Below are 21,799 nucleotides of genomic sequence, written 5' to 3' on the forward strand. Positions count from 1 at the left end.
AGCGTGGCCCAGGCCAACTGGGCCCCCTGCCTGCTCAGCTCCAGGGCGTCAGAGACACACAGCCGGCCACAGAGCTCGACTCGGCCTGGCTTCATCCAATGCGGTCATGGTCTCGCCAGGAAGAGATGCACCAAATGGGGAAGATTATTTACGGAATATGAAAATCCTTCAGGACAGAGCCCCCAGGACTGAGGCCCCCAGTGAAGCCCCCGTTAAGCCCCATTCTGCCCTTTCGCGGATGAAAACCACTGCTGCCATTACAGGCGCTGCCACTGCCGCCTATGTATCTGCCACAACCTCAGCAGCCCGGGCAGCCGAGATTGCCGCCAGGGCTGTCAAGGACGCGCCTGCCACCAAATTGGCTACCTTAGCAACAAACGTGGCTGCATCCGGCCCTTTAGGGGTCTCTGCAGACATTGTGGGTGCAGGTTTTTTCCGTGGGGCCACAGCCCCCATGGCCTTCACTGATGACACCGAGAAGGAAGACTTATCACAGGAGATAGACTTTTCGTCGCATGCCTCTGATATGGCCCTGTCCAAGGCCATGCTGGCCGCCAAACAGGCTATGACCCCTGCAGACAAGAAGAAGGCGGGCAAGTATACCATGAGCCACCTAGCCCAGATGCCCATTAAGCACGACTCCCTGAAAGAAGAGTTTGCCCAGCTGTCAAACAACCTGCAACAGCACTTGACTTATCTAGGTAGGCCCAGCCTGGCTCCGGGAGGGTGGCAAGGGCTCAGGCCCTCCTCAGCCTTCGAGAAGCACTTCTCCTCCTCCTTTAGGTGCCCCAACAAAATCTGCATTCTACCACTCGCCATTCATTCCTTTGACGTAAGCATTGGCCTCGTACTAGTCTGTCTAGTCTCTTCATCACCATGAATGGATAGTGAGGTCTTATCTCAGGGGAGATGGATAGTTAAGAGTCTAAAGTTGGTACTTAAAGAGGAAAATCACATGTCAAAATTACTCTCGAAAATCTCCTTTTCAATAGCCCATGAAACACAGGACTACTGTTCAGCGCTTTGATAAGTCCAGATCCTCAAGAGTGCCCTGAACAGACCCCAGATGAAGCAGTCAGTTTGGGATTAGGAACAGCTGCCAGGCCATACGGATCCGTAAAGACCGCAGTCACATTCTGGGTGGCAGTGCACCAGTAGATTTATGTGCCCATCTCAGGCCCTCCCTGAGGGGCGGAGGGCAGAGTGGCCTACCCCAGTGGTTTTCAACCTTGACTTCTCCTCAGCACCCCCCACCCCCGGGGGGGGCTGGGTGAAGCACAGAATTCAGGGCCCACTCCCAGAGTTTCTGACTCAGGTGGTTGGGGGAGGTGGTGCAAGAATGTGCATTTCTAACCCTTGTTGGGAAATGCTGCTGACGCTACTGGCCTGGGAACCCACCCTGAGATCTACTGCCCGGCTCTCTTTAAATCATTATCTTGCTGTTTTACCCTCCGCAAGTACAATAGTGGAATTAACCTAAGTCAACCCATGTGCAGCACCTCCCCTGATGGGCAGTGCTGTTCCACAAACCTTGAAAAGAGAAAGTAGAACTTAGCGTAGCTACAGAGAACCACGTTGATCTCAGTGAATACTGGGGCACAGCTAAGATTCTGACAGTCATGAATTTAAACTGAAAACATAAAGCCTTAATAGCCCAAATTCTACCTCTGACCAGCTGCCTTTTTGTTAAGAAAACTATCGTTCGGTTGTAAATGTATCTAGGCTGCGATTTTTCATACACTCCTAGCTCCTGTACATTACTTTTTGGCCTCCTGTCTGGAACTGGATATAGTGTGCTTTTTTTTTTTTTTTTTTTTTAACCCCTGCCCTTTTTTGTTAAATCTCCCTTTCTATTTTGTGGTGGGATAATGTACCTGTAAATAAGGTACTTCATAGTTTTGCTCAGGGTCATTTTGGGGAAGGGAATAAATTCCGGAGAGTTTTCCCTAGGCCTGCTCTGTATATTAAGATAACCAGGAGATACTCGTGGCTGTTGAGCCACTTGAAATGGGGCAAGTTCAAGTTCAGATGTGCTCTAAGTGGGAAGCATACAGTGGATATGGAAGGCTTGGTACGGAAACAAGAATATAAAATATCTCAATAATTTTTATTACATATTTAAACAATACTATTTAGATATATTGGGTTAAATATTTTATTAAAATCAATGTCACCTGCTTCCTTTTATTTTTTTTTTTAAAATGTGAGTACTAGAAAATTTTAAATGACCTCAAAGACCCCCGGGCTCAGTATCTCTCTATTGGGCAATGCTGCCTTCTCGTAACAAAAGCCGGTGCGGTTTCAGACAGAACATCTTCCCTCATCCCTGCCCCCAGCAGCCACCCCTTCCTTTGCTTTCAGTTAATATGGGAATTACTTCCAAGCTTGGGACAACAGTGGGCACATTGCAAGAAAAGATTGTCAGCCTCCAGAAATCCAGGATGCAGGTCAGTGTCCCGGGCAGAAAGAGCTTTTATTAAGAAGATGATGGCATGAGGCAAGCTGATGGCAGACTCCATGACCCAGAATAAGATGGAGCGTTTGTCTTGTCACTGAAAGGAGGTCTGGGGCAATGAGTCGGGCCAAGAAAGCAGCTACAGCCCTGAGGAGGCGTAGCAATGCCCGCTGGCACGGGGTCCCAGTGGGTGGGCAAGTGTCCTGGGTGGCAGGTTGGAGACACATTGGTTTGGTACATCTTTAAACCCCATCCCAGCCATCGGGACCTCAGAAGCAGAGACCTTGAATGTCTGTGTTTCCCCATTTCAGGAGGAGGAACTCCAGAGAATTTGGGGCCACCAAATAGCGATGATGAAGGATCATCAGGTCGTGCTGGACAGGGCAGTGGAAAAGGTCCACATTCGCCTGGACGAGTTAAAGGTTCGGAGGGCTGGCTGGGCCCAGGAAGGGCCGCTAAGGGGACTTTCCTGGTTGGGAAATTCAAACCCTCCCCAAGGTTTCACAGATGCACGGAAGGCAAGGGAACCAGTGGATGTTTTACTGGCAATTGCTTGTACCTAAATTACACTTCAGTTAGAAACAAATCCCACCACCCCCAACACACGAGCGTGCACACGCATAAATAGAAGGGTCTGGACGGTGTCCGTTTTGTTGACCACTGGATCACCTGCACCTACAGAGGTGCCTGGCACAGAGTGAAGGCTCAAAATATGCTGAATGAATCAGTGAATGAATAAGAGGATTTCCTGCACCAACTGTTACGTTCATACCTTTTCCCCTAAACCGGCTCGTTTCTGAGCTACCAGCACCGCAGGACCTTTCTGGAACAGCATAATTACTGACCTGAGAACTGTGGAGGCGTGTCCAGAGCACTTACCAGGGACTCACTCCACCAATACCTTCTCCCGTGAGCCTGAGGGGTTCTGATTGCTGAGCTGGACCTCAGGACCCATCTGGTCTGTGCCTTGTCCCAGAGGTGTCGCAGACCTTTGGAGAAGGGATCAAGGTCATTCCCAGGAGGAGATGACCTGCCCCCAGAGTAGAAAGAGACAAAATCTCAAACAGAACCACCTGAGGTGGCTTCCATGGGCGGGTCTGGTTCCCAGGGGGGCTATTGGTGGGATGCATTAGGATGTGGGGGGCAAAAGGGAAAAACCAAGGCAAGCCCTTGGCCTGTCTCCCTCCCAAGATGGTCACACACTGTAGTCAGGCCAGGACCCACACAGGGCAACTCGGGCAGGGAAAGAACTCCTACAAGGGGAACCAGTTAGTTCTCAGCCAAAGTGCGGGTGGAAGGGAGAGCTTCTGGACCCTGTGTGGGCGGAGGAGACTAGGGTTACAGGCTCAGACCTTTGTGAGTACCACGATGGGGAAACATCTCCGGGTAACATGAGGCCCTTTTCAATCTTTGCTTCAAAGAGGCTGGGTGGCCATGCCCTAGGCATATATCGGTGCCCTTCCTCAGTGGAGGTAGAAGCCAGTCCGTTCAGCACCCCGATGTGTGCCCAGCATCATCCCCTGCCCTGCATTGGGGAGGAAGGTTCACAGTATCTGTCTCCAAGTAGTCAGGGCTCAGTGAGAGAAACTCGAGGGCACAAGGCTAGACCAACAGCACCAAATGCAGCAAGGCAGGCTTGGTCTCTTCCTTCCGGCCCCTGTGCCAACAAGAATGAATCGCTTATAAAAGTTAACCCTAAAATGGGGCTTTTATTAAATATTTCTTAAATGAACATGTGCAGGAGATCAGCGTTCCCACCTAGCCCTTCTGGTAGAGAAATGAGGGTGTGCAGACACATCTGGAATAGCTGTTACTGCTTCACCTGGATGTCTGAGAACGTAACAGGTGGTGCAGAAAATCCACTTACTCATTCATTCAATCATTCAGCCAATGTTACTGCGCCTTTGCTTTTCACCAAGCACCCTTAGGTTCTGGCCATACAGTGGTCAACACAACAGACACCATCTAGGCTCTTCTGTGTTTGGGGCTGAGCAGTGGTATTTGCGTTTTTAATCCAAGTATGATTTGTGTACAGTAAAATGCCCAAGTCTTAAGTATAAGAGGTGGATTAATTGCCTATTTAGACACCCATGTCACCACCACCCAGTCAAGATGGAAACATCCGTCACCTTAGAGTGTTTCCCACTAAGAACACAGCAGGAAAGTAGGTGAGGACAGAACTCGTTCTTAATGACTCTGGAAAACATTATTTTCCCTTTGCAAGTGGATGTGTTGGAGCTTTGCATTAATTAGAATTTGGTTCCCTTTGAATAACATAAACACCCAAATAACTGACTGAAACAAGGTAACTCAGAAAAACAAGGTCAGAGATGGTTGGTCTAGAGCTGGTCTAGACTTCCGTTCACAAGGTCACCTCAAGGTCAAGGACGGCTGCTGGTACTCTAGTTATTAACTCTGAATTCAAGCCAGCAGTGAAGAAGTTGCCTGCCCCCTTTCATTTATACCCCAGTGTTCGTGCTGAGCTATAAGGGAGGCTGTGAAATGTATTCATGATGCTGGAAGGTCAAATGCCAGCTAAAAGTTGGGGGTTCAGTTGCTAAGGGCGAGAGGGAGACCAGATATGAAAGGGAGAAGTAGAAGCCTGTTTTCAGCTTTGAAGGAAAAGGGACCTTGCCCCCTGCGGACATGGCTCAGTGGGTGTGAGGCTTTTCCCAAGCCGGGATGTCATAGGGACAGTCCAGTAAGTGGAGAGAGGGTAGTATTAATGGAGGGAGTTGGTTCTCTGTGGAGTCGTGGGGTGGGGATATAAGGGTTTTCCCCTGGCAATGGGGTACAGTGTGTGTGGCACGTAAGTGCTTGGCTGATGAATAGATTGCAGTTCTTACTGCGACCCCATTACAGATCAGAAGAGATGAACTTGCCTTAAACATCTATGGAGCCAAATCATCAGCATTGGTTTGTACTTTCCTTCCTCAGGTCTGCCATCCCGTGCAGCCAAGTTCCTATGATGCCACCTCCAAGAGGACAGCTTATCCCAAGTCCCACGTTCCTCCCTTTCTGATCTGGGCACCTGGAGCCCTGGAGCCCACGCCTTCCCATGTACCCACCCTACCAGCTGTCTACCTGGCCTCATTGTCCCTTTCTGGCACACAGCAAGGGTGGAGGTAAAGGCGGTAGATGTTATCCTTAGGGCTTCCAAGGATGGCTGACATGCCCTTTGCTTCTGTTCTTAGATTCTCCAGGCTCAAATAAAAGACCTAGAAATGCAAAAAGTGGACAAAAGTGTGATGGACCAGGAGTTAAAAAAGGTGAGTGAGCAGATTCCTCTCCTCCTGTTCCCCCATCCCGAGCCCCGGCTCCCCTGCCCAGGGAAATGGAACCATCCGGCCAAGACAAAACCTGGCAGGGGGACTGTGGCGTCTCCTTCCACCTTTATTCATATTGAAAAGCTGGGGCAGCTTCTCAAAAGTTGTCCCCTCAACTCCTATTTTCAGTGACTCAGGATTCATGACAATTTGTTACGTGAACTTAAAAATCATGCACCAACTTCTCTGTCACAGGAAAGCCTTGGCTTAGATCTGACGGTTGCATTTGAGCCACCATAGACGCCAGGGTTGACTTTAAGCCAAGGCTAGATGTCCAGGGACCCAAACGAGAAGACATTGACCAAAGTCTTCCCCACCTTCCTCCTGCTCCCACCCCAGCAGCCCTGCCTTCCTGAGTTCATTCTCTCTCTAGAAAGCCGACAAGAGCTTTGTGGCAGGCAAGGCAAGCCGGGTTGACCTGGAGACGGTGGCAATGGAGCTGAACGAGATGATTCAGAGCGTACTAGTCAGGGTCCTGTCCCATGAAAACGACTTGAAGAAGGTTATGGAGCAGCTCAGCAGGCACCTGGGCACCAAGGCGAGTTCCCATGTATAACTTATCACTTGCTTAAACACATTTACCCCCAAATTTAAGCAGCTTAAAACAACATTCAGTTGCTGAGGGTCAAGAATTTGGGAGCGGCTTAGCTGGGTGGCTCAGGGTCTTCCGTGATATTTCAGTCAAGATGTCCTCTGGAGCTGCTGTCGTCTGAAGGTTTGACTGGGGCGGGAGGAGCCATTTCTAGGATGGTGCCCTCACATGGCTGTGGGCAGATTCCTCACTTCCTCATCACACGACTCCTTCGTAGGACAGCTTGAGGGGCCTCACGACATGGCAGCTGACTTCCCCCAGAGCGAGTGACCCAAGAGAGCAAGACAGATATAGCGTCTCCATTTATCAACTAGAAATCTGTAAAGAAGAGCTTTCCCTCATTGACTTGAATTAATTACCCTGAAATATGGTTCTTTCAGGAAAGACAAGAACAGTGATGAATTATGTCCTTTAATGACCATTTTTCATGGTAAGATATTGATGGAATAGCCACATCCAATACATGGCAGCAAATGAGGGTTTCTATTTTTGTTTCTTCATTTTTTATCAGTATCACCATAAGTCATGGATTTTGATATATTTAATTTGTTTAATCCATTAAGTTACTATTTATTTTGTATATTTATTTTGTCACTCACATGGTCTCCTCTTTGGCCTGTGAGCTGTCTTCTGAGCCCTTTGATTTGCACTTCTGTCATCAAATAGTTGTTTTGTTTTCTTAAACAACAAGATGTTCCAGGCTTATTGTCAACATTCCCTTCCTCAGACCTGAATTGGCCGTATCTCTATGGAGTCCTGGTTCCTTTTAGAGGGAATGATGTTTAGAGACCAAAATCGGGGCATTGGAAGAAACTTTAAAAAGTCCGAAGTCCCACTGTGGAAAACAGTCTGGCAGTTTCTCAAAAAGTTAGACACAGAGTTACCACTGGACCCAGCATTTCCACTCCTAGGTATATGCCAGAGAAATGAAGACTTGCGTCCATGTAAAAACTTGTGCAAGAATGTTCATAGCAGCATTATTCATAATAGCCCTAAAGTGGAAACAACCCAAATGTCCATCAACTGAGGAGTGGATAAACAAAATGTAGTCTAGCCATAAAATCAAAAATTATTCAGCCATAAAAAGGAATGAAGTACTGACACAGGCTACAACATGGATGAACCTTCAAAACATTACGCTAAGTGGAAGAACCAGACAGAAAAGGCTACGGGTTGTGTTATTCCATTAAGAAATCTATTCTGGGGGTGGCCAGTTGGTTAGAGCACGGTGATGGTAGCACCAAGGTTGCTGGTTCAGTCCCCACATGGGCCACTGTGAGCTGCGCCCTCCTTAAAAAAACTATTCTGAACAAAGACTGTTCGGAATAGGCAAATCTATAGAGACAGAAAGTAGATTGGTGGTTGCCTCCTCCTGGCAGGTAGGGGGAAATGAGGGGTCATTGCTGGTGAGTATGAGGTTTCTTTTGGGAGTGATGAAAATGGTCTAAAATTGACTGTGCTCTGTGAATATCATAAAAGTCAGTATACTTTATACTCAGTAATGTGTGTTAAGTGTGTGAATGTCAGGTGTCTGGGGACCATTGGAAGAAATGTTTCTCGGGCCTGCAGGCCTGCATAGGGTTGGTTTTATCAGTTGGAGGCAGTAACTGATGCTGTTTCTTTGCCTTGGCTGCTGGGAAGCTCACTTGGCAGCTCCTCTCTAGCAACAGCATTAGGGGAACGAGCCTTAACCCACGCTTCTGTAGACTCCCTTTCCTTAACCACCTCCCTTTTTCTGTTTAATTTTGTTATACTCTGTGTAACTTTGCATGTTGTTGCACATCTTTTTCTGGAGTGAGGCAGGGTGTGAATTAATTGACTAAACACTCTTTTCTTCCCTTTGGCTGCTCTAGCTGATCCACAGGGATTTGAACAATCTAAAGGCAGACATAGATGAGGTCTATCAAATCGTCATGAAGCTGCTGATCAGAGGTCTCCGGTTTGACCCCGACAGCGCTGCTGGCTTTAGGAAGTGAGCCCCTCGGGGGGGGGGGCGGGGTAGAGCTCACGGAGGCTGGGAGACCCTGTCTCCAGGGAGAAAACAAGAAGGGGATTCCAGAGGATTCTGGGAGCAAGAATTCCAGACCTGTGGGCACAGGGGGGGGGGGGGGGCTTTCCAGCTGGGTGTGGAAAGGGGTTAGGATGGAGCTGAGAGCACCCAGGCACTCAGTGGTGGGCAGCTCTAGCTTTGGCTGGCAGAGGGGGCTCTAGGAGTATATCTGCTCCAAAACCTGTTCGCCACAAAGGAGGAAACCAAGGCTCAAAGAGACAAGGGGCCATGCAGAGGGAGCCTGGATGGATCTGGGACCAGAGCCAGGCCCCCTACCCGCATCCGGACAGTACCCCAGGCAGAGGGACTCAGTGGCCCTGGGGGCTTCTGCCCTTTGATCACCCCTCATGCCCCCAATATCCACCATGAAGGGTAGCTTTCCAGAAGGCCCCTGATTTGTAAATCCTCCGTTATGTTTGGGGCAGGGAGATAAACTACACACACTTGTACGTCCCACCTCTGCCCTAGGAGGCCGCACACAGGGTCAGCAGAGGCACAGCTGAGCTGAGCTGGCCCAGGCCAGTGGGCGTAGGATGTGGGAGGAAGTCCTGGCCCTGAGGCACAGACAGACCTGCAGCCTCCCCCAAGCATCGTCTGGGGAAGGAGCGGCCTCACAGGGCCTGGCTGGGGTGCCAGAGCTGACGACTGGATGTCTTCCAGGAAACTGTTTGAGCGGGTGAAATGCATTTCCTGTGACCGGCCTGTGGAGATGATGACTGGCCCGTGAGTACAGCCTCCAGGGGGCGCCCTCTGTCTTCTGGACATACACCTCCACCACCTCCATGTACCCCCCCCCTTGTGTCTGTGGGGTTCCAGTTATATGCACATCCACATACATGTTCTGTAGATGTCATTTCATTTGCTCCCTGTCCCTGGGTGGGCCACCGTCATCCCTTCTTTCACCAGCCCTGTCTGGTGCCCACTGTATCAGGGACTGAGCCAACTCCAAAAGAGGAAGGATGGAAGGAAACTGTGGGGAAAAGCAGACTTGGAGGTGAAATGAACATAAAATTAACCATTTTAAAGTGAACAATTCAGCGGCATTTAATTTATTTACCATGATGTGCAACCAACACCTCTAATGCCATAACATTTTTTTGTTCCAAAAGGAAACCCCAGACCCATGAAACAGTCACTTCTATGGCCCCCCCCCCTTCAGCCCTTGACAACCTCGAATCTACTTTCTGTCTATAGGTTTGCCTGTTCTGGACATTTCACAGAAATGGAACCATACAATATGTTGTCTCTTGTGTCTAGCTTCTTTCACTGAGCATAATGTCTTATGTATGGATAGACTACATTTTATTGATCTATTAATACATTGATGGGCATTAGGTTGTCTCCACCTTTTAGCCTTTGTGAATCGTGCTGCTATGAACACGCATGTCCATACATTTGTTTGAACACCTGTTTCCAATTCTTTTGGGTATAAACCTGGCAGTGGAAGTGCTGGGTCATACGGTAACTGGTGAACTTTCCGAGGAGCCGCCAAACAATACTCTGCTATGGCTTAAGAGCAGGATCTTGCAGGACCCACGGCCTCTTCGGTGCTGGCCTGGCCCTGGTGACCCATGAAGCACTGCCATGCCAGTCCGTGTTCATGGAGGGGTTGTGGAGCTATATCCAGAGTTTTTCTTTCAAAAACAGATATCTAGTTGCAGCATTGTTTCTAATAGTAAAAAAAAGAAAGAAAAAAGGAAACCTGAAGTGGTAAATGAGTTCCAGCACATTCCTGTCAGCCAGTAGAGATCATGTTGTACCTGTTTCCCCGAAAATAAGACCGGGTCTTATATTAATTTTTGCTCCAAAAGACGCATTAGGGAATATTTTCAGGGGATGTCTTATTTTTTCAATCTACATTTATTCAAATACAGTCAGGTCATCTTCTTCTGGAACATCGTCATAACGTACTAAATGCATTCATCTGGCTGACGATCTTAACAGGGACTTATTTTCGGGGTTGGTCTTATTTTCGGGGAAACATGGTAGACAAACACCATGCGATACAACTGTCTGAGATGCAGAAATGTTCTACATCTGCACTGTCGAGTGCAGTAGCCACTGGCCACACGTGGCTGTAGCGCACCTGAAAGATGGCTCATGTGCCTGAGAAACTGAATTTGAGATTTGATTTAAATTTGATTAAATGTAAATGTAAATAGCCACATGTGGCCAGTGGCTGCCATATTGGATAGCACAGTTGTCCAAGGAATGCCTTGGAAAGATGTTTGCAATAACTTAAATGAGAAAATCAGGTAGTAGGTGTGTTGTGGTCATATTTTTGTTTTAAAAAAAATAAACATGGAAAAATACTGGAAGAACACATCAAAATATGTGTCCTGTAGTCATAGTCCTGTTTTTTTGTTTAGTTGTGCTTCTCTATGCTTTCTAAAATGCTGGTAATCGATGCATATTACTTTAAAATTGTGCTGTGCCTTAAATACATGAAGTATGTGAGCGTTTACAGCTTGATGAGTTTTCACATGTGTGTACACCTTCATAACCACCACACAGGTCAAGAAGTAGAACAGTTCCAGCTTCTCAGAAGGCTGCTGTTTTTACTTTATTGTTATTTTTTCATTGAGAGAAAATACACATAACATAAATTAGCCATTTTAAAGCAAACAGTTCGGTGGCATTTCGTACATTGACAATGTGGTGCAGACACCACTTCTAGAACATTTCCATCACCCCAGAAGGCAGCCCCTTACCCGCTGCCTGTCACTCCCATTCCCTTTCTCCCCAGGCCCTGGCAGCCTTTAGTCTGTGTCCTGTTTCTAGGCTTTACCTATTCTGGCTTTTCCTTTTAGAATCAGAACAGTTGTTTTTTATTACATACAAAGATTACCGGGGCTCCCCAGAGCCCTTGCAGGGAGACCTTGTTTCCCACCCCGTTGGAGGGCGGCTTCCTGGAGGAGGTGGGAGCCCAGTACTCTCCGCTCGCCGCGTATGCCTCCCACTGAGCTCTTGCCTTCCAACAGGCATCTCGTCACCATCCGCAAAGCACACCTTCTGTCTCGGCTGCGGCCTGCCAGTGCCAACAGCTACGAGTACCTGCAGCGACCACAAATGAGGTGAGCAGGCTGGGGGTCTGCCCCACAGTGGTCACTCAGGCCCCGGAGCCCTACAGAGATGTAAACTCCAGCCCCAGGATCCAAAGACTGTCCCAGGGCACCACCAGACATCTGCAAGGCAGACGTGCCGGGAGGGGGCTGGGGCAGCAGACGGGCACACGAGATGATCATGGTGGAGGGGAACGGCCGTTTTTATTGGGCATCTATTATGGGTCAAGAACTGTTAGGGGAGGGGGTCTCATTTAAATCTCATGACCCTCTACGAGCTAGGATTAATATGCCTGCTTCCCACTGGAGGACGTAAGTAAGGACAGTGGGTCCTCCAGGCTTGCAATGGCTGGGCAAACACTGCGCTAAGCACTTTGCGTACCTGACCTCATTAAATCCTTACACCTGCCCTGTGAGGTGTATTCTGTTATCATCCCATTTCACAGTTGAAGATTTTGAGGCTCTGAGAATTTAAGTGACCTGCCCAAGGTCACAGGTAGTGGCGAGCTGGTACCTAAACCTGAGAGTTTCTACTGGACCCAGCTGGCACCCTGGGTCCCAGCTCCACCCCTCACCCTCCTGACATCCTGCGGCTTCCAGGCCTGTGGGTATATCTGGCCAAGTGAGGGAATAAATGGCAAAACAGTAACCACGGCGGCATGAAGGGGAGGGGCGTGGGGACCTGTGTCCCAAACGCCTTCATGTCCCTTGCTGGACTCCTGGAGATCAGGAGGCTAAGAGCATGCACTTGGCAGGCCAGACCAGGCCTCCAGGGGTTGCTAAGGTTCTGGGGGAACGAGGGCCTTGATTTTTTTCCCTCTGCCCCACTCTGCCTGTCTAGTCACCCACCAGGCCCCAGGCCTGCCCGCTGCACCACTCAAACTCAACTGGAAGAAATTCCAGTCTTCCCTCCCTCAGGGCAGAGGGGTCTCCAGGTGGCTGCTGACCCCACTGCCCTGCCCCAGGGAACAGCACATGCTACAGCAGCTCCAGGACCGTGGAGACCAGAAGGACTGGGGCGACGGCCCTGGGAATGACACCAACCGCAAGTTCCAGTCAAATAACTTGTCGACCCTCTACCCCTACGGGGACCCTGAGACGTTAGACTATGACACTGTGAGTCAGGCCACAGCCTGGGCGGTGGGTGACCCCAGGGAGGCCGTGCTCTGTCTGCTGGGCCTCCATGTGTCCTAGAGAAGCTTGAGGACAATCCCTGACCTGGGGCCCGGGCCATCCAACAGACCGAGGTGGACATCCTGGGAGTGGATGGGATCCTGTACAAAGGCCGAATGACCGACCAGGGCGGTGTGCAGCCACCAACCAGCATGGAGAAGGAGCTGGCTGGTGAGGAGCATCAGGCCTTCCTGGGGACCCCTGCCCTGGGTCCTGGCTTTGCTGGGCAGCATGAGGGGATGGATGGAGGCAGGGCCCAGAGCCGGCACCATCCCTGACTGGGGGTCCTCACACAGCCACTTGCAAAAATGGGGTCCTGCTGTATGACAGGCACTTCACCAGTTGCCAAGGAGACAGGGGAGTACAAAATAGGGGCTGATCCCCTGGTGTCTCCACATGAGTGGGAGAAGCAGACTGTAAGCAGATAACTGAAGGTGAGGATGAATAGCTGACCCGAAGGGAGGGCCTTGGTGCTCGGACGTCTTGTAACAGAGGATGTGGGCCTAGGGAGGGGTGCCAGTGCCTCCCCCGAAGATGAGATGCTGGGCTGATGATGGGAGAGTTGGACAAGGGACGGTCGTCCAAGGAGAGGGACTGGACATTGCCCTGAGAGCTCTGAAGAGGGACTGGAGGTTGCTGGACGAAGGGGTCAGGTGAGGGGAGAGTGGTCCGGGTGGAAGGAATGGCAGGTGCAAAAGCCCAGGGGTGGGTGGAAGCCAGGCATAGCCAGGCACTCAGGAAGGTGAGTCCACCTGCAGTGATGAGGAGGACATGTGGGCAGACCCTGCAGTCCTGCGTCCCAATGTCAAGGGCAGGCGAGGGTTGGGCCAGGGGTGTCTGTCACGTGCACATGTGGAATCAGTCACTCTGGTGGCTACACTGTCAAGGCCCTGGCTGAAGCTGGCTCCCACCAGGGACCCCAGGACTCAGCTCCAGCACTGGGCCTCTTTCACTCTTTTGAGTAAAAGAACATTTGCTCAAAAGGCCAAAAGGGGCACCTTTTTTTCCTGGGCTTGTGGCTGCATCACGCCAGTCTCTGCCTCGGTCTTCGCATGGCCTTCTCCCTGTGTCTTTTCCTCTCTTAAGGAGTCTGTCTCTTAAGAACACTTGTCATTGGATTGAAGGCCCAACATAACCCAGGATGCTCTTATCTCAGGATGCTTCACTTAATTACATCTGCAAAGACCTTTCCTCCAAATAATACGTTCACAGATTCCAGAGGATGTCTTTTTGGGGGCCACCACTCAACCGACTACAGGTCCTCCCTGTCCCGGAGGGCAAGACACCATCTGGAAGCCTGCATCCCCCTGGGGCAAGGATGTGACCTGCAGCACTAACAGCTCCTCTCCAGGCCCCCTGACAGTGGATGCTGTTGGGAGGGGACTCAGGCCGGGTTTCAGGGACCACCAGACAGGATCGTATTGAATGAGCCTGACTTCTTGCCAGGCCCTACAACAATGTGGGGAGGCACTGCGCACATGAGCCGGTGAGGGCGCCCTTGGCAGAGGGGCCGGGATGATCTTACACACCTGGTGCTCGTGGCCAGTCACTCACCTGACAGCGCCCTTCTCCTCTCAAAGGGAAGGGCTTTTCTCCCTAGGGCTCGCTCATTCATTCTCAAGATCCCCAGCAGCAAATCAGGACTGAATCATGACACCTCAACTGCTCTCTCCTGCCTGGGGGCGACAAAGTCTAACTAGCATTAGAAATGAATTAGAAGCCTACCTGTGGCCAGACTTTTTGACAAGTATGCGCTTGGCGCTCATTTATTTACTCAAAAGAACAGAATCACTATCTACACCTAAGCTGGCTGGTGGGCTCGCCCAGGCCCAGCCTGGTCCAGAGGCTTCATCCCCCACCCCCACCCCTGTCCACAGTGCTCTGCTGTGCATCCAGCCCTTTGCCAGCCCCACAGGGTGTCAGCCAAGCCTCTGGTCTCCAGATGCCTGCACTCAGGCCAGGGCAGACAAACACCTGCTCCCCAGTGAGCGATGCCCCAGCAGGAGGGCAGGTGGACATGCCGAGGTGGGTGGGCAGCAGGCTGGGCTTTCAGAGAATCTCCACGGGAGGAAGGCTGAGTATGGGCAGGACTAGGGCGGGAGGTGCAGCAGGGGCACCGAGGCGGGAGGCAGAGCTGAGGAAGGAGATGCTTCTCCAGCCTTGGCCCTCCCACCAGCTCTGGGTGAACTGCCTAACACACGCCCCTGACCAGGCCCCTGCGCAGTGCAGAACCCGTCAGCTTTCCTGTGGCTGCTGTGAGGAATTACCACGAACCGCGTGGCTTCAAACAACCCAAACTTACTTTGTCTTGGTTCTGGAGTCAAAAATCTAAAACGAATTTTACGAGCAAAATTGAGGCGTCAGCAGGGCTGCTTCCTTCTGAGGCTCTGGAGGAAAATGTTTCCTTGCTGGTCCCACCTTCCAGAGGCGTCCTTGGCTTGTGCCCCTCCCTCCGTCTTCACAGGGCCTCCCTCTGACCTCAGCTTCCATCCTCACATCTTCTTCTCTGACTCTGTCCCGCCAGCCTCCCTCATAAGGACCCTGGGGTTACACTGGGCCCACCTGGATAGTCCAGGGTTATCTCTCAGTCTGCAAAAACCTTAATTGAATCATATCTGCAAAGTCCCCTTTGCCATGTAAGGTAAGTGACGTAATCACAGGTTCTGGGGATTAGAACAAGGACATCTGCAGGGGCATCACACTCAGAGTCCAGACTCTTTGGCTGATCTACAGAGCTCCTAGGCCCCCGAACTCATAGACCTGCTCACTCACTCGTCCTCAATGAGCCGGCCTGTTTCTCACCTCTGGGCTTCTGTGCCTGCTGTGTGCTCCGCCTGGAAGCCCTGGAGAACCTTTCCTATCTGCCAGGGCTCAGGCGTGCCCTCCCCTTGGGAGCCTTCTGGCTTCTGCAGAGGTGGGAAAGCTAAGGGGAGAGCCCAGAAGGTATTGGGATCAGGTGCTGAGTTTGGACATGTAGAGTCCAAGGTGGAGGGGAACATTAAGGAGACTGCTGGGTCAGCAGATGGGGTCCCAGTCCTCGCTGGGTTTCCATTTTGAACCTATACCCTGGGGCCACGTTCCTTACCTTAGAGGGAAGCAATGTGAGTCTCACTGGTTGGCTGGTTGGCAGGTCCCACCTCTGATCTGTGGAGGGATGCAGGTGCCAACTGCGATCAGAGTGGGTCAGGCCGCAACCTTCAGCCAGGCATTTGCTCTTGCAGAGAACCCTAAAGCACACAGGCGGTGGTTCTTAACTCAGGTTCAAGAGACATGACCCAGCTATGTGGCTCTCAGAGGCTCATGGGGAATCAAGGTGGTGCCGTTCGGGTTCTTGAGGTCATAGACTCTGCGACAGAGTTAGGAATGCAAGAGGTTTGGAGGGGGAGAGCATTAAAGAGGAGGAAGGAAAGGGAGGGTGCAGGCAGAGACCCTCACACAGTGCACAGGCCTGACAAGGTCCAGCCCAACCCAGAGGGGCGCTTCCAAGCTAACACTGCCCAGCACATGGCCAGGCCGTGCTCCTGTCACTGGTCGGAGGTGCTAACAGACCCTGAGGTGCCAACAGGTGGAGGCTGTCAGCTCCCTATGCTTCCTGCAGCTAAATAGCAAGTTCTTTCTTGAAGGAAGATCCATGCAGCACCTCCTGCTGCACATGGCACTGGTCATTCCTGAGCCCTCTTTGGTGCCAGGTGTGTTTTAGAAGCCACTGGGGATACCCAAGGTAATCAAAATAGAGTTACTGCTCCCTTCGAGTTTTTGCTCCATGAGAGGGTGAAATGTGAGTAAGTTCAGCGAGTTCCATATTCCAAGTTCCATAACTTGGAAATGGGGGTGAGGTCCCTGGCGAGTGGGTGGTCAAAGGACTCTGAGAAAGGACACTGGAGGCGGGGATCACCAGGGGACATCCAGGGAAGGACACATCCATCCAGGCAGAAGAAACAGTTGGGGTCCTACATGGGAAGGAGCTTGGTGACCTCGTGACTCGCGCCAGGTAAAGGCCCGGCTCGGGCCCTTATCTGCACACCCCTGTACCTCAGCCACCTGTGCGTCCCCCACTCCACTCTCCATTTGCTCTCATGGCCCCTTCCCCCCACCCCACCACGTGTTCCCACCTCATCTCATGCCTTTAGTCTGGGGGGCTGGTCATGGTGGTTCTTGGCTGGACAGGGAGAAGGGGACACGTTGGGTTCAAATGTAAAGGATGGGGCCAAACCCAAAAGGCCCTATAGTGTATGATACCCCCTTCTATGAAACGTGCGGAACAGGCAAATCACAGAGACAGAAGGCAGAGTAGTGATTGCCAGTGGCTGGGGGAGGGGAGCAGGGGGAGTGAGTGCCTCATGGGTACGGGTTTCCTTTTGAGGTAATGAAAATATTCTGGAACTAGATGGATGAACTTAATGCCACGGAATTAAGGGTGGAATAAAGGAGTCCATTCTTTCCCCACTTTAAATGGTTAATATTATGTGATATGAATTTTGCCTCCAAAAAATGCGCGCACACAAAAGATGAAGGATGGGAAATGGGGATGGAGGCACTACGGTGGTCTGGACCCTGAAGGTCTAAAGAACTGCAACATCTAACCTATAGTTATGACAGCATTTCACCTGTATCTTGTATTAAAATAGTGTCTCCTCCCTGGCCTAAGATACTTTCAAAAAGCCTTTTTCTAATATCTTAGCTTTAAGAAGCTCGAGAAGGCGAAAAGGGAAGTAGGTCCTTCCATACACAAAGGGAAAGGGTTGGGTGTATTGGTGGGAGGCAGTCCCACCAGAGTGGAAGGGCTTTTGCAGGAGTTAGGCTTCAGGGAGGGACAGAACTTTGGAAGACCTGCCACCCATTCCTGTCTCTTCCCTTCTCTTTTCCACTAAGCTGTGAAGAGTACGCGTCCCCCGACTCGAAACCTGTATGAGCGTTTTGGTGCCATCTACCCCTGTGAGTACCTGCCTCCCCGACTCCCTGGCCCAGCCTGGTGCTCTCCCACCCAACCTTGTCCATCTCTCAGCTGCTCTGTCAGTGCCAGGGCCCAAAAAGGGCCCTTGAGTGCCCCCCCCCACCCCCCCCCCCCCAGAAGCCAGCTCCCTGGCCAGGCATCCAGCCATCCGAGGCTCCTGCTTCACCCTTCAGCCAGGTTTCCGGGCCCAGGCACCATCCCAGGGGCCCAGGCAGAGCATCTGTCACCAGGTGTCCATTTGGCTGCAGGGGTGGAATAAGGGAGCCCATTCATTCCTCTAGGTCTCTGCTGGGGGGCCCCATGAGCCAGGCTGGGGGGAACTGAGCTCCCCTGATTCATACCGCCATGTACTAGGCATCTGTGGGCGCTCAGCAGTGTACAAAACACTCCCTTCTTATTTCATCCAGTTTGTATCCGAGCTGGGGGAGGTGGGTACTGCTAGCCCATTTCAAAGAGAGGAGAACTGAGGCACAGTGACCTGGGGCTGAGAATGAGCTTTATCTTGCGTTGCTTCCCCCCCCTCCAGGAAGTTTAGGGCGGCTGAGACTGGGTGAGCCTCAGTGAAGCACTTCCATCTGGGGGCTTCTCCTCTTCTTAGTGGGGATGAACCCATCAGGCCAGCCTCTACCAATAACATGCTTGAGACAAATCACAGGTCTCTCCTGCCCTTCCAGCCCTGCGCCCTCATGCCAGCGTCCGCTCGGCCACTTTGGGCCCCCACCCAACGGCACCAACTCAGCCTCCGTCTCTGCCTCCCCTGCCACTGCTGCCACCGCTGCTGCCACCCCTGCGGGACCCCAAGCAGGCCCCAGGGTCCACCAAGCACCCAAGGCCTCAGCACCTCGAGTCCCTCGAGTCCAGAGCCAGCACGCAGCCCACCTAGGAGCCCACCAGCCCGTGAGCCCTGCCCCCATCGTCCCCTCCACTCCCCCACTGGCCAAGACCAGGCCCTGAGCCCGGCCTGGGGAAGGTGCAGGGGCCCTGGACATAGGGGCAGGTCTCCGCCAGGGACTCTTTTTGATCCAGTGACTGTTTTCAATCCTTCTTATCCTACATTTCATGGAGAACACAGCTTTCTAGGTTAAATTTTCCACTAAGCCAATTTAATTCCTTGACCAATTTTCAATACAACACAGTTAAAGCTGTTTTCAAAACAATCACTTCCTTTTTATCTTGCTGAAGTGATTTCATCAGAACCCGTTCCAGTTCCAGCTCTTGCCGATGTCCATTTTCTTTGGAGGCCATTATTTCTACCAGGATGAATTTTCTCATGGGAACCTAATATTGTTTTTAATTTTACATTTGTTACAAGTTTGTGTTGATAATTTCCACCAGCAATTACTGTTATGAATTGGATATTTAAAGAAGCTGATTGTTTATATTTACTTCTGGCTAATCCCTGAGGAACTTGGGGCAATGCCCCTGGAATACTCCAGGACTGCTCTGTCCCATCCAGGGCTGGGGTCCTGCACGTGTGTGTGACATGTCTGGTTCCCATGCTAACTGCCCATGTGCCCAGTGGAAGAGAGTACACCAGCAGGTCAGAGCGTCCTGAGCTGGCAGTTTAGTGGCGCTCCTTGGATCGCAGAGCAGAGTTCATACCTGCCGTCCGGCATCCTGCATGCCTAGCTTGATTTTCCCCCTTGGATAGTTTATCTGTCCCTTCCTTCTCTCTCTGTGTCGTTCCCTCTCCCTTTCCACTGCCTGGCTTGTCCAGTTGTGCTCTCTGTCCTTTGTGTACTTCTGACACTTCTATCACATTTCACAAAGACTACGGAAAATGTCCCTCTGCGCAGTTTCAGGGCGTGACCCCCGCAACATCCACTAGAGACCTTGGGATGGCAGAGGGAGTGAGGCAGTGGGGTGGGGGTGAGCTGCCCCAGGGTCTGCCCCCGGGGAGGACAGGGGGCTCCAGGCGCTGCCAGGGAACTGGCATGGAGGAGGATTCCCTGGACCTGAAGGCCATCGAGTCTCGGGACAGGGTGTGCCTGTGCCTGCCCCCTTCCTAAGGTCCCCCAGCCCTTCCCCCCCAGCTCCTTACGGGCAGCCACTCCCAACCCTGACTCCTCTTTTCTTTCTCCAGGGCCTGTGTCCAAGCTCTTCCTGACCCAGGTCCACACCACTTTGGGGGGCACTGGTGGTGCAGCCCAAGCCCCTGCCCCCACCCCCACATCACAGAGGAGTATTTTTGGCAACTTTCCCGAGAATAAAACCTTCCATCTTTCATTTTTCTGACTGTGGATGACGGTGACTAGCCTGGTGTCCTCTCTGGAGGGTGGCCTTGCCTGCCCCATTTGGATGGGGGGCCTCCTGGTCCTTCCTCGGGCCACCACCCCAAGTTCAGCCTCCTAGAGCCACTGCCCAGAGCCACCCTGGCCGACCCTCGGCAGAGAATTGCACCAACCTTCCCTTCTCCATCATACTCGCCAGTGCCCTGAGCTGCCCCAGGGCTGTGTGGCGGCAGGTCGGGGTCTGTGGGCGGGGTCGTGACGTGCCCAGCGTTACAGTGACGCCTCAACTCTCTGGCTCCCCACCCAGGAGGCTGTACTTCTTGGGTGCTGTACACAAGTATGAGGGCCTCAACCACCATCACTTCCCCAGAGGCAGGAAAGGGAGGTGTGGCCCGGGCTCCGCAAACAGGGAGCTGTGGGCTCCAGGGGAAGCACTCACTGCCAGCCTCGTCTCCCGAAGCCCCGACACGTGGGCACCCACAGGCACCAGGGAGCAATGCTGCCCCTCTAATCAATCCCCATTGAGCCCTTCAAAGCTGTCTTCCCAGCCATTTCGCAGGTTGCCTGACTTGGTTCCTGCAGCCAAGGTTGTGAAGAGTGAGACCCAGGTAGGTCACCCTTTTTGTCACCGTTTGCATTCTGATAGGCCTTCTCGGTGCTCTGGAAGGGAGGGAACCACACAGTCCCAACTGCAGTCAGGCGGGTGCAATCCCGGAAGATGGCAGTCTCGTCCCCCATGGGGGTGGGGAAGCCGGCCTTTGGCAGAATCCTCTCCAAGGACAGTGGCAGCACTCCCCTCCCCATCTCAGCGCCAGGGGGTGGGCCTGCAGGCCTTTTTTTTTTTTTTTTTTTTTTGTTTTATTTTTTTGGTAAGCTGGAAGGGAGGTGCTGTGCCCACTCCCAGGGCAGCTGCCCTCCAGAAGGTGGCCCACCCCATCCCAGCAGGGGAAGGTGACTGGAGAAAGGACAGAACCTGGGGTGGAGTCAGCAGAGGGGGAATTTTGGAAGGTGCTGGGGCCAGCTGCCTCCTCTGCAAGGGGGACCACGGATCCTGGTCTGGGACTCAGCAGCAGGGCCAGGCTGGACAGGGAGTAGTAGGGTGACCAACTGTCCTGGTCGGCCCGGGAGTCGGGGGTCCCTGGAACGTGCAGTTTTAAGACTGAGATGAGTTGGTCATGTGGGGAAGGGAGGCATGTGGGCTGGCCAGGTATGTGGGCTGCGCAAACGAGCCATACAGGAAGCGGAAGGTGCCTCTTGCCAAGCAGAGGGTCCTGCCTCCAGGTGCTGCTAGAATGGAGATGCTGTGTGGTGACCACCCTGTACCCCCAAACCCAGCCCCACAACCCACTGAAGCAAATCAGAAGGTCACTAAACATTCTCCCTTTCAGTGACTAGGAACTCATTAACCCTAAGGTAGAAACAAACAATAGCAGCAAATGTGTGTCCCAGACAAGATGACATGCATTAGAAAGAGGCACCAGTAGTGCCCCAAAGCAGGCTTCAGAAGGCAACAGGTGAGGTCCTGGACGGAGGGCCTTTTGTGCAGGGACTTCTTAGGGACACTGGAATCAGCACACTGGTTCCCCGGTCACGATCATCTTGGCTGGCTTGACCCATAACTTTGCGTGGATTTAGGGGCTCTAGATAAAGACCCTCCAAACCCTCACACAACTGCCAGAGAAGGGCTCACCAGCATCCATAGAAAATGTCCCCACCAGCATTTGCAGCTGTTACTCCCCACGAGATGAGCAATGACCCCAGAAAGCAGAGCAGAACTCTGCCAACAGGCTCCCAGCACCTTATGTGGTGCCACCAACAAAGCCTCAGCCTCCCTGGAAGTGGGTCCTCCACACCTCCCGTGGAGGACCCAGCATCCTCCCACCTGTAAAAGAGTTTTGTTTTAAGGCCCATTTGAAATACATAAATCGCCCAGACATAAGCTGTGCCTCAACAACC

General features: G+C 52.0%; 1 protein-coding gene across 1 annotated transcript in view; it reads left to right on the plus strand.

Moving 5' to 3' along the window:
• The window catches only part of C15H16orf96 (chromosome 15 C16orf96 homolog), a 43,685-nt gene extending 23,013 nt beyond the window's left edge, over positions 1-20,672 (plus strand). Inside the window, 12 exon segments of the mRNA XM_033100985.1 lie at positions 2-701; positions 2,362-2,447; positions 2,767-2,877; positions 5,650-5,724; positions 6,155-6,319; positions 8,227-8,345; positions 9,084-9,146; positions 11,405-11,497; positions 12,451-12,601; positions 12,727-12,829; positions 17,531-17,593; positions 18,287-20,672. Coding sequence (XP_032956876.1) covers positions 2-701; positions 2,362-2,447; positions 2,767-2,877; positions 5,650-5,724; positions 6,155-6,319; positions 8,227-8,345; positions 9,084-9,146; positions 11,405-11,497; positions 12,451-12,601; positions 12,727-12,829; positions 17,531-17,593; positions 18,287-18,495 — 1,938 coding nt within the window. The 3' untranslated portion in view covers positions 18,496-20,672.
• The last annotated feature ends 1,127 nt before the right edge of the window (positions 20,673-21,799 follow it).

The sequence above is a fragment of the Rhinolophus ferrumequinum genome, assembly GCF_004115265.2.
Source record: "Rhinolophus ferrumequinum isolate MPI-CBG mRhiFer1 chromosome 15 unlocalized genomic scaffold, mRhiFer1_v1.p scaffold_54_arrow_ctg1_1, whole genome shotgun sequence".
Classification (NCBI taxonomy): domain Eukaryota; kingdom Metazoa; phylum Chordata; class Mammalia; order Chiroptera; family Rhinolophidae; genus Rhinolophus; species Rhinolophus ferrumequinum.